This window comes from Frankliniella occidentalis, unplaced genomic scaffold (genome assembly GCF_000697945.3).
Source record: "Frankliniella occidentalis isolate FOCC.00 unplaced genomic scaffold, Focc_3.1 Scaffold11, whole genome shotgun sequence".
Lineage (NCBI taxonomy): Eukaryota > Metazoa > Arthropoda > Insecta > Thysanoptera > Thripidae > Frankliniella > Frankliniella occidentalis.
In genome coordinates this window covers 3,385,116-3,401,143 of record NW_026267141.1, presented here as the reverse complement: position 1 = coordinate 3,401,143, position 16,028 = coordinate 3,385,116, and the positions used below count along the sequence as shown (strand labels likewise).

The window sequence follows — 16,028 nt, the reverse complement described above, 5'->3', positions numbered from 1 at the left end:
AGGTTGTACATGTACGACTCGTATTGTAAATGGCAAATTACAAAATATATCGTACATGTACAAATTAATTTTTCACAGTGTTCATACGCCATGCTTTGGAGGTCCCACTGGAGAATGAAGGGGAAAGAGGAGGAGGCAAAGAGAAGGGATTCACCTGAATGGGGACATGCTTAGGCGGACAAGAATGGTATACCTAATACATTATCAGGCATGCAGCTCCCCGCACCCAGTCACCCCGCCTGTCCAGTCCGGCCCTAGAATCCACCCCCTTCCACATTCACCCCCACCGCTTCAAGGTGGTGAGTGTTGTGGTTCGTCAAATATGGCGCATAATCCTGCACCCCCTTTACACGGCCCATGTATTTTTTTTTCGAATTGGGCAACCCCCGGCTGAACAACCCCCGCGTCCCACCCCTTTTTGAATATCGGTCATTTTGTACCCTTAGGGTTCAAATTTAGGCTTGGAACTTTCAGAACAGGTTCCTTTTTCGTCTGAAACACATCCATGCTGAGAAACCCGGTGTCGCCAGCTTCAACCCCTGCCGAGGTGGTATAACCACCCCCGAGGGGCCCTGCACCCCTTTGGACGGGGATAAAATGTAGGGTCCACCTGAATCTGTTACACAACACCCCAAAGGAGCCTCCCTCCAAGTTTCGTGTCCGTTTCACTTCCAGAGTCGAAAAACTGTCAAAACGTACAAAAACTACCCCCAAGTTTAACATACCCTGTTGCTGAACTGAGGTGGAGTACCGACCCCATCCACTGCGTCCGACCCCGGCCCAATCTTCACATCTTGTTTACATTCAAAGTCCCTAACTTAGCTTAATAACTCAGCTTAATAAATTTCTTTTATTCTTACAGGATCTACCACCCGGTGAGGCCAAGAAGAAAAGATCCAGAGGTGCAGCAGCTGCAGTGGGGTGTGGACGCGGGGAGGGAGGTGAAGGAGGCACTGCGGCTGGTGGTCCTGAGGACCGTAGAGGCGCTGAACCGCCAGCTGGAAACGTCTCTCACCCAGCTCCGCCAACTGGAGGAGGACCTGGAGCTGCAGATGCAGCCGGGTGTGGCAGACAATGAGGGCACAACTCCTGGCCTCATGGGGCAGCCACTCTGCGTTGGCTGAGCGTGTGCCTCAACACTTTTAAGGTGCCCACCATGCTCTCTCTGCTGATGCGCGCCCACGCCTCATCACTTGAAGAGCTGCATGTACTGTATAACATCAGTGAGGAAGAAATAAGTAGACGGCTACTTCTACTTCCCCGACCTGGGTCGCGATCTGGCTGGATGTGGCCTACACGGTCGTCGCCGGCGACGCGTCCTCGTACACGTTAAAGCTCCGACCCTTGCACGGATGTCGCTGGCTGCTTGTTGCAGGTGCAGAACCTCCTGCCTCTGCCTTCGCCCGTCGAGGTGGTTTGTGACGCGTATCCGACCTCTGTTTTAGTGAGGTGAGAGAGGTTTAATGTTCACGGTATTACCGTACTACGAAGAGCTTGATCGTGAGCAAAGACCCCTTCCCGGAAAAGCATGCCTTAATGTTGTAGAGGTTTTTTTTTTAACTACGGAGGATTCCCGATACGCGGATACAACAATGAAAGCGCCGCTTTGCAAATCGGTCATTTTGAATGCGAATCCACGTAGATGATACATTATTGTTAAGAAGCGTCGAACTGTCTAAATGGCATCAAGCAAAACGTCATCACGTCACAACTATTTTTAATAATGGCGCCTGTAGGACTCAGGGTAGGCCACCGAGCAGAGCAGGCACGCACTGCAGGCTAAATGTTGCCTACCTGTCAGGCGCTACGAGTGTTCGTAGAGACTGGAGCTTGGTAGGTTCGTAACGGCAAATGACTAACGCGCTTTCTCGATGACGCTAGGTGCTCCCACAATTAACGTTCACTGACGTGCAGAAAAGTTGGCCGACAAAACACTCTCTTGCCCATAATCATATACACTTGAACCACAAATTATCAAAAAATACGCAGCAGAAAAAATAACGCATTTCATAACAGTTGAAATTATTTCAAAAGCGTAATACTTTATTCGAAACAATTCTAAGGGACATGTCATACGACAGGAGAGCGGTAAAAATAACGATGCACTGGTAAGTAACATACCAGGTGGCTGATTCACGCCGCGCACTTCTGTAGGTATATTGTACCGCATGCACAAGTGCGGGCGGGCTTTCCTATCGCCCCTATCCACGGCGCTTTTCGAGCCGAGCGAGTAGGCAAACCGCCCGCACTCGTGCATGCGGTACAGCATAAGTACAGAAGTGCGCGGCGTGAATCAGCCACCTGGTACATCATGCTGTCCAGGATATTGTGATTACTTTATGCTGCCGGTGCCGCTGTATTGAAGCGCACGCTTAGGTAGCGCTCCGGGTTGTAGCCCTCGGTGTTGAAGAGCCAAAGTCGGAGCTCGTAGGCCGTGCTCGGCTCGAGGGCCTCCAGATCCAGCTCCGTGCTGCAAGCAGAAGGAGCACGGAGCTTAGCGTTCCAGGCTCTGACCAGGCACTAACCCGCACAGAAAAAAGTGCCCTACGAATGTCTCCGAAATGTATTTATTGCAGGCCTGCAGGACTGTCTGGAGACATATTGCAGAGGTGTTGCAGAGATAGGCTGAATAGAAGACACCGCAGAGACAATGTAGAGACTACGATGATACAAAATGTAGCCCAGTCTAGGCGTTGGGAAAGAGACATTCTGAAGGCCCTTTTTTCGAACAGGAACCGTCATCATAACCCGAAGAGTCTTACCGCGCCGTCAAGCCCGAGGACAAGACCGGGGAGCAGCCCTGCGTGCACGCGCCCGCACGGAGGAACAGCTGCCACCGTGTGCCCGTCACAAGGCCGTTCAGATCACCGCAGGACTCCGGCATCCTCCAGCGAATGGTGGCCGACATGTCGTTCACCGAGACCACCCCCGGGTCGGCGTCGGCGGCGCCCGACCTGTTCACTGCCTCGTCGACCTCGACCACGGCCTTGGGCACGGCGTCCGGGACTAAGGAATCATGCAAAGGTCAGTCCTCTGATCAGTGCGGGTCTGCAGTCGTTACGCTGATTGGCCACAACACCCTTTTAATTTTATGACCGTCGGCCTTCGAAGATTCCCTTCGTAATAGTATGAAGAATCTCTGTGCTGATCACATTATGAATCTTCTCGTTCGTTATATAAAGAAATTATTTCATATTACGAACGATGTTGCTGACCGAATTCTCATCAGTCCGGTTCGTTTCCTTTCCTTTGTGTCCTTCGTGGGAGGGGGAGGGGGAGGGGGGCGGGGGGCGGGGGGTGAAAAAGACGCGAAAGGAAACGAAACGAACCGGACTGATGAGAATTCGGATGGAGCCTTTCATTCTAAACGGCTGGTTGTCTATTTGCACACGTAACATTTCTGATCCCCGAAATTGTTTTTGATGTGAAAGAAATTCTTCGTAATACAAACGGGTAGTTTCGTGATACGACGAACGAACTTTGTTAGAATCATAACAGCTAGCTGTGTGCTAGCACAGAGATTCTTCACACTTCGAAGAAAAGCTTCATATTACGGAGGTCGACGTTCGTAATACAAAACACACTTTCTTCAAGTAAGATTTTTAGAGCGCACCTGTGAATTGTGTTGTAAAAGTAGTGCATTCTGCTTGTTCGCGGGCAGCGTTCTTGGGGGACACCAGCACCCGATAGGTCGCCCCGGGCAGCAGCCCTTCGATGCTCGCAGTCGTGCGGTTCTCGAGCTCGCCGATGATAAACATGTTTGACGACCGGAAGCAGTCCTCGAAGCACGCTAGCCACTTGACGCACTGCGAGGGAAATCCCAAAGTGACGTGTGAGCTGCGCGTCAGTATGGTGTCCAGGGCAGATAGGGTGTTCACCTAACTCACCTCGTATCGCACAAGGACGGCGTCGCCGACGGGATTGGACCACGAGATGTTAGCCGCGCGCGCCGTCACGTTGTACACAGTGATGTCGGATATGCGACCTGTCGAGCACACGAGTTAGTGCCTCCGCCTGCCCAATAGAAACCCCTCGCCCCGCGAGTCTTACGAGTCCCAGTGGTGCTGACGCGGACTCGCGGCACGGCCTCGTAGCCTCTCAGTGCGTTGTCGAGCAGGACGACCCGCAGCTCGTGCTCGACTCCAGGACGCAGTCCTCTAACGACGAAGTTGTGTACCTCGGGGGGCGACGCCTCGGGCGACGCCGACCAGCTGCTCCGCAGGCGCTCCACCAGCACTCGTGAGACCCAGTTGCCAGCGCCGAGCCCCGCCGCGTTCACTTCCTGGTGGTCGTCCAAAAAATGTTAGTCGAAGTCCGGTGATTGTGAGAGAGAAAAAGGGGGAGGGGGGCGTACATTCGCAATTTCTTAAACGTCTACTGACCACCCTAGGGGTCATTCGTTAGCGGCCGCGGGACGAGCGGTGGCCAAAGTGGCAGCTAACCGTATCGCTCACCCTGTACTGCACGTCGTAGTACGAGACGGTGCCGGAACCCTGCACGTTGTCCGCCGACGGCGTGAAGGTGCCGCTGATCGAGGTGTCGGTGACGTTGGCGATGTCGGGGCCCACGGTGAGGTGGGTGAGCTCTGTGGGACAGTTAGGCACTCGCTGGTGTTGTTTGCGTCATGAAGAGAGCAACGGCTCCTGGCTCCCTACTCACCGCGTTGGCAGGATGACCCTTGGTAGCCGGGCCGGCAGCCCGCCGGGCACTGGCCGGTGTACGGGTCGCACTGCCCGGGGTCGGGGTCGCACTGGCCGCAGCTCAGGGTGCAGCCGGGGCCGTACAGCCCGGGGCTGCACACTGTTGCAACACGGGCCGAGTTTAGCGGCCGTTCAGGTCAACCTCAGTATCCCCCCCCTCCTCCCACACTCACCCTGATCGCAGACGTGGCCGTGCAACCCCGTGCCGCAGACCTTGGAGCCCACCTGCCGGACGTCCTTGAAGAGGCCTCCCCTACAGCCCCGGCCGTTCCCGGAGCACTTGCTGCTACAGCTGCGGCCGTAGCGGTCCGGGCCGCACCCCGTGTGGAAAGCAAGTCTGTAAACATGACGTATTTTTGCCGTTTTCCAACAGAAAGTTAACAGTGAACGTAGACCAAAAAACGACAAAAATACGTCAAAATAACGGCAGAGATACGGAAAACCTATTTGTCGTTGAACTGCTGTAGTTTTGACGTTTGTAAGGTAGTAAAGGTGTACAGATTTACTACCAAAAATACGTCAAATTTATGTCCACCGAAAGAGAGGGCTAAAGCAAAACTGTCCAGACCGGACGGTGCGGTGCGGAGTCGAACACACGAGCCTCAGCGTCTCGGTCTGATGCAATATCCACCAGGCCACGGCGATCCCACGCTGAAGGAGCCGTCCCCTTCCAGTCAGGCGGCAGAAGTGGAGGCTCGAAGAGACGGTAGCTGTCATCTCGTGACTGGAGGGGGACGGGGACGGCTTGTTTGGAGTGGGATCGCCGTGGCCTAGTGGATACCGCATCAGACCGAGACGCTAAGGTTCGTGAGTTCGACTCCGCACCGCAGCGTCCGGTCCGGACAGTTTTGTTTTAGCCCTCTCTTTCGGTGGACATAAATTTGACGTATTCTTGGTAGTAAATCTGTACACCTTTACTACCTTACAAACGTCAAAACTACAGCAGTTCAACGACAAATAGGTTTTCCGTATCTCTGCCGTTATTTTGACGTATTTTTGACGCTTTTTTGGTCTACGTTCACTGTTAAACTTGCTGTTGGAAAACGGCAAAAATACGTTATGTTTACAGACTTGCTTTCCACACGGGACGCTGCCGAGGAGGACACACGGGGTGAGAGAGGCCAACAAGGTTGCACAGGGGAGGGGGCAGAGCATGCGGCCATGCCATGCAGCGCCCGGGCATCGGATCCGGATCCGAATCGAATCTGATTCGGATGACGTAGGCTCAAATAATGCACGGCAAAACGGCTGTTAGTGAGAGGTGGCTGGTCCGGTGCGAGCATCTCACTCCACTACTAGTCGTCCTCAGACTCATTTGTGCATCCGATGCCCGTCGCAGGGCACAGCAGGACAGGCGGCAGGCTCGGTCAGGGAGGCGGCAGGCACCCTGGCACCCTACCCACCTGTCTCGCAGTTCGACCCGTGGAAGCCGTGCGCGCACTCGCAAGAGTTCGTCTCTGTGACGAACACACCTCCGTTGGCGCACATGGACGAGTCGAACTCGTAGAGGTCTGCGGGGGACAACACAAACAAAGTGGCCCTGAAATCGAGCAGAAAATTCGTTACAACTTGCAGGCTCAGCACAGCACGCACCGAGGAATTCGAATGTCATGTTGGCGCGGGAGAGGAGCAGTTCCCGGTGTTTCTTGATGTACAGCCGGTTCATGGTTTTGGAGAGAGCCACTTTAGTAGCCGACATCGCGGTGCGGCCGTTGAACAGCTGGACGGTGAGGAGCGCGTCGGAGGTCCGGGTCACGAGGAGCTGAGTGGAAGCCGGAAACTGCTTGTTGACGTCGCTGTCCTTGTTAACGTTCTGCCCGCCAGCCGTGTATCCAGTACGAAAAATAAATGTTTTAGAAAAAGAAGAAAAATATTATTATCAGCCTCGCCGAGCCTCACATTCGAACTCAGAGCAGCAACGTGTCCTTACACCATCGACTCGCGTTCCGCCCCAACCGTCGCTGTCACAGTTCACAAAGGACTTGTAGCGGATGGCGGGCTCCTTGTAGGGTTCGACGCTCCACCACTCCACCTTGCCGCAGGCTTTGTTGTCGCACATCATGAAGAGCACCACCCCGCCGCCCTCCCCTGCCACGTTGAGTCGCACCAACACCCGCTCCCCGACCTCGACAGTGTCACCTTGCTCCCGGGCACCGACGACCGACGCCGTGAGCATCACCACGACCGCCGTGGCGGAGACCGCGGCGCAGAGCGCGTGGAACGGCGGCATGCTGCAGCTCCGAGCGGTGGGTGGGTTGGGTACTGAGTGCGCGGCGAAACGGATCGCGGACTCCACTCGCGGCGGGAGCGGGGAGCGGCGGGAGCGGGGAGAGGCGGGTGGAGGCCCAGCCCAGAGTGTTAGTGTTTAGAGCCGAGCCAAGCCTGCCGGAATGGAAGGGGGGCAGGGAGCGGGGTTGGTAACATCCCGCCCGCCTCCTGCCAGTACTGATCAGAGCTGTGCAGACGAGGCAGGATCTGCTTCGTCGCTATACATCGTGCCCGGTCGGCACTGTTAAATTCCTACAAAGCAATGCTTTGCAGACGCTTTGCAAAGTGATGAGGAACCAGATGCTTTGTTACTACCAAGCATTAAGTTTGCTTATAGCCCCTCCCCCATTGCCCCCCTCCCTCGCCCCCAATATAGAACCGGTTGAAGAAACGCTCGCGCATCGGCTGCCACTAAGCGCATGGAGCTAGTGTTTTCGATCCGGCGAGTATGGCCGAAAATTCTGGCCGACCAGCCGACCCCATCTAAAATAGTCTTTGGGCAGACAAAAAAATTAGTCCATACCGCCGTACCCGCCCAATTGAAAACACTATATGGAGATAAGTGTGTAATGTTGGACCCCATGGGATAGGGATGGACTGTGTGAACGCAGAGAAGTCTGGGCCAGGGGGAGCGCACCTGTCGGCAGCGGCGTCGGGAGGCGCAGCGCCGGCAGCGAAGCGCGGCGGGCACGCCTACCCCTCGGCATACCTCGCAGGGGCTGGGATGTGGCGTAAACTTCTCGTAAGGCGACCTGACCAGCTAGCTAACGTTCGGCGTCCACTAGGGTCGTGGAGAATACGGTCTAGTTCGGGCTACGACGACTGTCCTACCACGACACGCTGAGGCGTCTAGATCACTTACCGCCTGAGTTGACGGAGAAGAAGCGGAGGTCACCATAACCTGCTGGCCGCTGCTGAGTTCAGTTCCAACCACGTCACGGCCTCGCCACCTAGGGGATCATACAGGAAGTTGGTCCGTCATTTGCCGTGACGAAACTGCCCGGTTCAGCCAGTGCAAGCTCTCGTAGCGCCTGACAGGTAGGCAACATCTTGCTGGCAGAACACGCGTGTAATGATGGGTGGCCTACCCTGAGTTTCGCAGGCGCCGAGCTCCTGTAATCTGCCGAACGAATCCGAGAAAAGCGGACGTACATTTTGGACGATCCCTTTCGTGTAGCCAACCTCACAGGGTTTCAGTTTCCCCCATACCCACCCCCGCGCACTGAAGTATCGTGGCGAGGTGACGGTAAGGTGCAAGACGAAAAAAAAATGCACTTCTTACTTCTTACGATTTTATGCCTTTTTACTTTTTTCATCCGTACGGTGCTAAATTTGTGTGATTTCCCTCTGCCATATTTTTGTACGTCGTCTGTTCACCTAGCAGCGGATGAGACATTTCCGACCCGCGTTCTAAACGTAAATACTTGGCGCCTCTGGTGCGGGGAAGGCCACCCGCAGTGGCGGCTGACATGAGCGCGGCGGGCACGCTTGCCTGGCAGAGGGGCTCCGACGGGGCGGGAAGAAACAATAATGCACGATGCCAGACAATTCCAAGAAAGACTTTAGTCTTTATTTTCATCGCCTAAACTTTGGCGAGCTAAATTCCAGATCGCAGAAAAACACGGCGCACTTCTGAACTAATTCTAAACAATTTACCAAGAAAGACTAGATTTATTTCCATAGCCTAAACTTTATCAAACTAAATATAAACTTTGAAGAAAAGAAACAGAACAAAATTGCAACAAAAAGAAAGAACAGTTTTCATCCGAGCCTGCAGCCTGCTAGCAGAGGTGCGCGACAACGATTCCTTTCCCAACCGTGTAATATCGCCACAATACGATATGACATGACACACTTGCGCTCCCCCCTCCAATGCTGTTGCTGCGCCCAGGTACAGCAGTACTAGGGCCTCGTTACCCTTGAACATAGGTACCTAACATGACAAGCCTCGCAAACAACGTCTACAGACGAGGGCAGGCAGCCCCGAACGGATCGTAGCTGCAGCAAGCACGCGTCGACCTCCGTGCAGGGATCTAATGTGGAGCGCCGGAAGACGAGGCGCCGGAGGGCGTGCAAGCCGCTAGCCGCCAGGTCCTGGCCCAGATCCGGGAAGTAGAATAGCTGCAGATCGCCTTCGTTACTGACGGCACAGTAAATGTGCAGCTCTTGTAGTGAGAGGGCGTGGGCGCGAATGAGGGACAGCATGGTGGCCTTGTGATCCGTGTTGAGGCCCACGCCCAGCCACAGCAACCGCCCGTGCTGCGAGGGGAGGAAGGTCACATTTGGCCCGTGGTAGTCGTATATCAGCAGGCTGCGCAGCCTGGCCATGCTCTCCACACATCGTATCTGGTTTTCCTTCGGAAAACGCATCCAGAGCTCCTTCAGCTGCAATGGCAGGTCAGGGTAGTTGCCGTTCAAGTCTTCCCTGCATTCAACCTTGAGTCTTTTGAGCGACGACATTTTCTCCACCTCCTCCATGACCTTCAGTTCAGCACCGCCCAAGATCTCTACCTCCTCGAGGTGCGGGGCAACGACGCGCAGCAGCTTGTCTGAACCACCACCCTTAACGTTTCTGAGGATTCGGACATTTTTCCATCGCCGGCCGTTTCGAAGGATGTCAGTCACCTTCAACTGACCATCATCAAGATCTTCGTTTACAATGGAGAGGATAGACAGCATGGGCGGGCCCACAAAAGTCGTCGGAGAGACAGGGGCCGTGGGATTGGCAACCTGGAGGGGAGAGAGCTCATTAACTTTGGGCTGCACCATACCGAACACCAGTAAACAGCAAATGGGTAACGTCTTTAACATGCACTACCAGAGAGAACGATTCGTCACGATGCCCGTCCCAGAAAGGAGGCCATGCAGGATCCCTCCCCCTTCCCCTTCCCACCCTGGGGATCTACTTCTTGGCCATTGGACTAGCAAAACGCCTGATAAGTAGAGCAACGCCGCCTGTCCATCGAGAGAGTGTACGAAACTCTGATAGCTGACCTTTTCCAGCTGGCCGTCCGTCCGCAGCTGCAGCAAGAGAAGATGCAAAATGTAGCTGTCTGGCCCCAGCTGAACGGAGGCCCTCCAGGCGGCACGGCCCTCCTCTGCCATGACATTGCATTTGGTTGAGGTCAGAAGACTGAGGCTGTCCTCCAACTGCTCGACGAGTTGCAGCTCCTTCACCTCGAGCTCCGGCGTCGTGTTGCACACGTCGGCTGCAGCCCTGCGCTCCAGAGCCTCTTCCATTTCGCGGAGCTGAGTGACCGAAGAGGCCAGCTGGCGGTTCAGGGCCTCCACTGCCACGGGGACCAGCTTCCGCAACAGCTGCACCAACCTCCTTCCCGCATCCACGCCCTGCTGCAGCTGCTTCAGCTTTATATTGTCTCTCCTGGGAATCTTGCAAGGGCTTGTGCCATTCTCAATCAATCGGATGGCTAAGATGTTATCAGGGAGGACGGCATGGTCACCCTCCAGTTCCTGAGAAAGAACACAATAGCCTGTTAGTACTAGATAAATTGCTTCAAATGTCTAAAACTACTGTAAAAATTACAAAAAGATTACAAGCCATAAATTTTTTTATAATGGTAATGTAAGTGGAAAATTTACGACAAATTTCACTTTTAATTGATGTTTTAAAATGTTAAGATTAAAGGAAACAAGGTGAGTTCTGAGGAAGTAAACATTTTCCTCACTCTACGTCTTACTTTAAAACTGACATTTTGATATTTTATTCTATAGTCCTCTTGCTTTAAAAGCACACAAATTACTCTAAGGGGTACACGCTGATCTTTTTTCAGTGTAAAACAATTTAACATTAAACCTAGACGTTTTACTTTTTTGTCCCAAAACATAAATAAGAGTATCACGATTTATTGGCTTCATTTATTTTTCAACTAACCTTCCTGCATGTTGGACACTTCTTACCCATGGCAGGATTCTGCACGCATTCTTTACAAATAGTGTGTCCACACGGCAAACTCTTCGGTCGATGGCAGTCCAGATCAAACTGAAGAAAGCAAATATCACACTGCAGTTCCATCTAAAACCAAAAGGAGGAAAAGTATTTAAGATGTTTCAGATCAATAGCACTTAAAAATATAATCATTATTCATAATTTGTTTTTTAGAATAAATTTTTACATAAGCACTCAATGGCTTAGTAGCATTAAATAAAAACAAGAACTGGCCCTCTCCATTTTCTAGTGAAAGCAGTTAGTAGGATTTATATTTTTGTGCTGACTAGTCTGTTAGTACTTGACCATTTTCTCAAAAATCATGACCGAGCAACCTGTTTTGCAGTTAGGGGTTCGATGTGTTCCAATTCTCATTTGAGTCCGTCGGTTGGTGCGAGAGAGCCGGATGTATGCAATTCTAATGGATGCTATCTCTCTCGCACCGACCGACTGACCCATACCGACCGACTTGAGATGAGAGAGACGAGTGGGACGCAGCTGGGCTTGGCAGCTGATACATACGCTGATTTCTCCACGATCTCCGTAGGGCAGAGCCACAGGGCTGACAGCAGGCGCAGCAGGTAGTAAAACTCTATTTTCCTGCACATTAGGTACAATAAGTAGTTATTACTGCATGGAATACGGCAACAACACAATCGAAAGTAGAGGTGATATACAAAAATAGAGGTTAGGATAGGTGTTGCGAGTATGCACTTTACGATGCGTGTATCGGTTTCTCCCTGGTACGAGGCTACGGCCTCCCGATGTGACACACGCGTAGTAACACAAGCTCGCACGCACTTTGGTTGAAGTGTGCGCGTATCTCTCACGCACACAAACAGGTCGCGACTTGCTTTCCGCGGCAAAGCTCTATCTCTTTCTTCTAAACTTTTATCATCAAACGTGAGTACGTGTTATTTATACTTGTTTGTGTTTTGTTTGAGCTGACAATGGTTTTAAAAATATCAGGGGCAATGCCGATAGGGCCTTCAGGGTCACTATCATTAACTCATTATTTTCTCTGGATCGTGTTATTTCCTCACCTTCTTGGTCAGAGGTAGCCCAAATCGTCTAATCAGATTCGTTTTTTGATCGGCTTTCTACTGACAATGTTCATTTCATGTTTAACTGATTAAAATATGCTCCTATCAAAACTGAGTGCTCCTATGAAGGCCTTGCCCAGAGTGGCGGAGCGTAGCGGGGTGCAGGGGTGAGGGAACCGAAACAAAGCAAAAAGACCGTCTAAAAAGAGACAAAACTTGTCTTGATCGCGCTGAAGCGAGGAAGGGGGCGGTGAGGGGGCGGAAGGGGAGGCACAGTACGGCTATATTCACAAAAGTATCGGTCTTTGTGCGTGATGAGTTTTATAATATAGCATTTCGGTAAAGCTGAAATGCAGAAAAATGCGGGGAAGAAGTAAACGGAAATCGCTATGCTGTAACATGGTGACTTCCGTTTAGTTCCCTGCATTCTTCTGCATTTCAGCTTTACCTGAATGCTTTATTGTGTATTTCGACTAACGGAGGAAGAAGAACAGTGGGTAGAACGTATAGATTCCTGATTGGCCGAGCGGTTACCCCGACTACCGGCGTGACGTAGAGGCGGGAAGCTCACGGCCAATCGGTAACGTTTATGTTCTACCCGCTATTCTTCTTCCTCCGTTATTCGAAATACACAGGTGTAGGCGGGTTTGCCTACCTCAGGGGCCATGGTGCTTCACGGGCAGAGCGAGTAGGCAAACCCGAGGCAAACCCCCCGGACACGGCTCCAAAATGCAACAGTTGGTGTTGGGGGAGGGGGGGGGGGCATTTGAGGGATGTAACCTGGAAGCCCTGGAACTTGGGGCCATAGTATTTCTACTCAGATAGCACCCTCCTGCCCCCCCCCCCCCTGTCCATCCCTCATCCCTACTGATTACTGTTTACGTGATTTTTTACTTCAAGGGACCTATCCTGAAATGGTTTATTCGTTCGATGTTATGTTGTTCTGCGAGAGGCTCCGTCATTTACGCGCGCCTCTGTTTCCAGTTGGTTTCCTTGCGCACTGTTCGCGCAAGCCGTAATACTACATCTCCGCGGTCGTGTCCTTGGAAGCGAGCGTCATGGACCTGCTCCCCGAAGAGGTGCTCCTCGAGGTGCTGCAGTATTTGGACGTGCGGGACCTCCTCGCCTGCCGCCGCGTCTGCAAGAGGCTCGGGGCGCTGGTGCTCGTCGGCCGGGTGTGGCGCCACCGAGAGCTCCGCCTCGGCTCCCCTGGCGTCCCTGCCGCGTCCCCCCGAGAGCGTGGGCCGCTGCACCTGCTGCGCCTGGCGCCGTGCCTGGACCACTTGTACATCTGTGCCGCTGCTGGGACACTTCGGGCCATAACCACGACCAAGTGCGCCGTGGCAAGTCTGACGCTGGAGGATAGATATTTGGGTTTTAACTCCCAGCTGTACGTGGAGATGGTGCGCCACCAGGAGGCGCTCGGGCGCCTGAGGCGCGTGCACCTGGACTTTAGGTCCTCTGCTAATTCCTGCCGCGTGTTGTTGGACGCGCTGACGACGTTACCTCGGTTGGAGTCGCTGACACGCAGTAAAAACTGCCGGGACCGCGCCTCCAACTACGCGTCCACTGCCCCCGTTCCGCATCCGTCCGTGCAGTCTCTCAGGAAGTTCAGCTGGAAACTTACTCGGGACACAGTGCCATTTGTCCATGCCGTGCTGGCGGGGCACAGCGCCACCCTGGAGGACGTGGAGCTCAAGGTCGGTTGTAGCGGCTGGACCAGCTGGACAGACGACACGGTGGCTTCGCTGCTGGCCGCCTTGCCCAGGCTCCACAGTCTGCGTATTGACTACCCCAACATACCCGGGCTGCCGGCCGTGGCGGCGTGCGGGGCGCTCAGGAAGTTGTGCGTGGACGTAGGCTACAACTCAACTGTTGTGGAGCTGCTGCGCCGGGCCAAGCAGCTGCGTGATGTCCGCTTGATGCTGGACTGGTTCGGCCTGGGGTGCGAGGTGCTGCAAGCCCTGGCCTCGCCCGCCCTGGAGCGGCTGGAGCTCCGATTCTGCACACTCCCATGTAGGAACGATGAAGTGCGGCCACTGCTCCGCTCCATGGCCACGCTGCCCGCGCTGCGCCACCTGGTGCTGGACAGCAGTCTCTACACTTCCCTGGGCTCGTTGCCTCTCGACCTGCTGCAGCGCATCAACCCCGCTACGGCCCCGGCCCTGCGCATCCTGGAGCTGAAGATGGGCAGGCATCCGTGTCCCCACACCTGGGTCCACGAGGACGCAGTCCACCCGGCTCTCATGGCCAACCCCTCGCTCCACATTCAGCTCGAATTCTTGGGTGCCCAAGAATGCGAAAAAAGCAATTGTGTGGTGTGTGCCATGGACTGCCACAAAGATGTCTGGAAAGCAGGTGTAGGCACCAACGACATTCTAAAACTATCCATCCATTTACATGAACTTCAAATAGTTGTAAGTTCACGTGTCCTGAAATCTTACCAATACCTATAAACAGTCAGTGTGGCCAATACCCGCCTGTTTTAGCACCCTTCTAAAGATAATTACTAAAAGTGTGGTACTTAACATCTGATACTTTGGAACAGGAGTGGAGTGGAGTTGCGTTCATTTTCTATGCTGGTAATTAAACTCGATTTTTTTGAGTACTTGAATTATTATTACTTAATGTTTACTTTATTAGTACGATTAATTATTACTGAATAATTAAAGAGGTCAAAACAGATACATCTGCTTTTAAGTTTTCCGTTGACTCGTGTTGACCATTGGAGACCGCTAAAAGTTATCAGGAAAACATTCTTAAAAAATCGAAATGTTTGTGAAAAATTGGCAAGTTAATTTTTGGTTGTAGCTAAATTTGATGATGAAAATTTTCAGTTGTTTCATCTCCAGTGTGGCATTACGATGCCAGTTTGTAAAATCACAGCAGTGTGTCTCAAACTCGGCCAGTCCGGGCGTCATCGGGTGGGTAGCCCGGTCTGGGAGGGCGTGGACGTGCCCAGTAGAGACCCGCAACGAGTGAGCTACGCGAGCAACGCGCTAGAGCCGCACGCTGCGAGCTATTTTGCTCGTAGACCGCGCGATTTCCTTGCTCGGCTCTGCTCGGCTCGCGCGAGCTATTTAGCTCGTGCAGGCGCAGGCGACAGCAAGCACTGGAACCTGCATGCTGCAGCAGCGGGCCGGGCCCCCGGGCCTGCGAGCAAATTAGCTCGTACGATGTGGACCTCCGAAAAGCTAGGCTGTCTCCGCCGCGGAGGCGAGCGGCCCTACGAGCAAGATAGCTCGCAGCGCACGGCTCTAGCGCGTTGCTCGCGTAGCTCACTCGTTGCGGGTCTCTAGTGCCCAGACTGAGCCTTCGCTCCCGGGGGTCGTCCAGCCCCGGACGGGGGCTTTCAAAAAAAAACAATAGAGCTTCAGTTGCGTAGACTCTTAAATTCCTGCAAAGCAATGCTTTGCAGAACGGCGACGATGTGTTGGCTCCTTTGAAACTAGAAAGCATTTACTTTGCAAGTGGGGCAAGTGGGGCGTTCCTTCACAGACCATGTGCCTATCTCGAATCAAACAGGGTGGGATTTGCGATCGTTTGATGAAGTACATGTGGAAGTAAAAGCGAGTTTTGCACAAAATAATTTATTATTGCATGTTCCTCTATACATTTACAAAAATTACCAACACTTTCAGAGGGAGCAGGGAGCATTCATTGTAATTCATCGAATGTGGATCCAATCCCTACAATATTCATCCACATCAATATTCGAATATTCCTGGTGGCAACCCAATTTGCAAATGTGGCAGTCGCCACAGAACGGACTGCCCCACACCATCAGTTCGGGCGACTTTCTCGCGGTCTACCTGATTTACAGACAAAAACTGTTGGACTGAGTCCTCATGCCGCCAGGCATCGCCACATGCTGGATTGCGAGGTGCCCGATCATTGTATGTGACGGGCTCAGGTGCAGTGTCCTCAGGGCCGGGGCAGTGGCGGGCGTGATGGCCAGCAGCAGGGCCTCGGGCACCCCAAACACGTCCAGCTCGAGCGGGCGCAGGCGCGGCATCAAGGGGAGCACCCTAATCAGCGAATACAGAGATCAGGGAGGGGAGGCTCCTCGCT

The 16,028-nt window shown here is 53.3% G+C and overlaps 4 protein-coding genes across 4 annotated transcripts in view; 1 reads left to right on the top strand and 3 right to left on the bottom strand.

Moving 5' to 3' along the window:
• LOC127752394 (uncharacterized) overlaps positions 1-11,409 on the bottom strand; it is a 14,012-nt gene extending 2,603 nt beyond the window's left edge. The window contains exon 1 of the mRNA XM_052277733.1: positions 11,250-11,409. The gene's annotated coding sequence lies outside the window, so the exon portion shown is untranslated. The remainder of the gene's footprint in view (positions 1-11,249) is intronic.
• Positions 2,048-6,945, bottom strand: LOC113214796 (uncharacterized). Its single transcript, XM_026434274.2, has 10 exons — positions 6,631-6,945; positions 6,104-6,513; positions 4,874-5,037; positions 4,660-4,800; positions 4,455-4,585; positions 4,051-4,282; positions 3,888-3,985; positions 3,614-3,806; positions 2,763-3,006; positions 2,048-2,470 (listed from the first exon to the last, which is right to left on the bottom strand). Exons 1-10 carry the CDS (start codon positions 6,928-6,930, stop codon positions 2,338-2,340), a joined length of 2,046 nt encoding a protein of 681 aa, XP_026290059.2. The 5' UTR covers positions 6,931-6,945; the 3' UTR covers positions 2,048-2,337.
• On the bottom strand, positions 8,517-11,828 carry LOC113214791 (uncharacterized). Its single transcript, XM_026434267.1, has 5 exons — positions 11,634-11,828; positions 11,437-11,514; positions 10,861-11,001; positions 9,963-10,439; positions 8,517-9,698 (listed from the first exon to the last, which is right to left on the bottom strand). Exons 3-5 carry the CDS (start codon positions 10,999-11,001, stop codon positions 8,871-8,873), a joined length of 1,446 nt encoding a protein of 481 aa, XP_026290052.1. The 5' UTR covers positions 11,437-11,514; positions 11,634-11,828; the 3' UTR covers positions 8,517-8,870.
• On the top strand, positions 11,378-14,644 carry LOC113214792 (uncharacterized). Its single transcript, XM_026434268.2, has 2 exons — positions 11,378-11,495; positions 12,942-14,644. Exon 2 carries the CDS (start codon positions 13,016-13,018, stop codon positions 14,411-14,413), a length of 1,398 nt encoding a protein of 465 aa, XP_026290053.2. The 5' UTR covers positions 11,378-11,495; positions 12,942-13,015; the 3' UTR covers positions 14,414-14,644.
• The last annotated feature ends 1,384 nt before the right edge of the window (positions 14,645-16,028 follow it).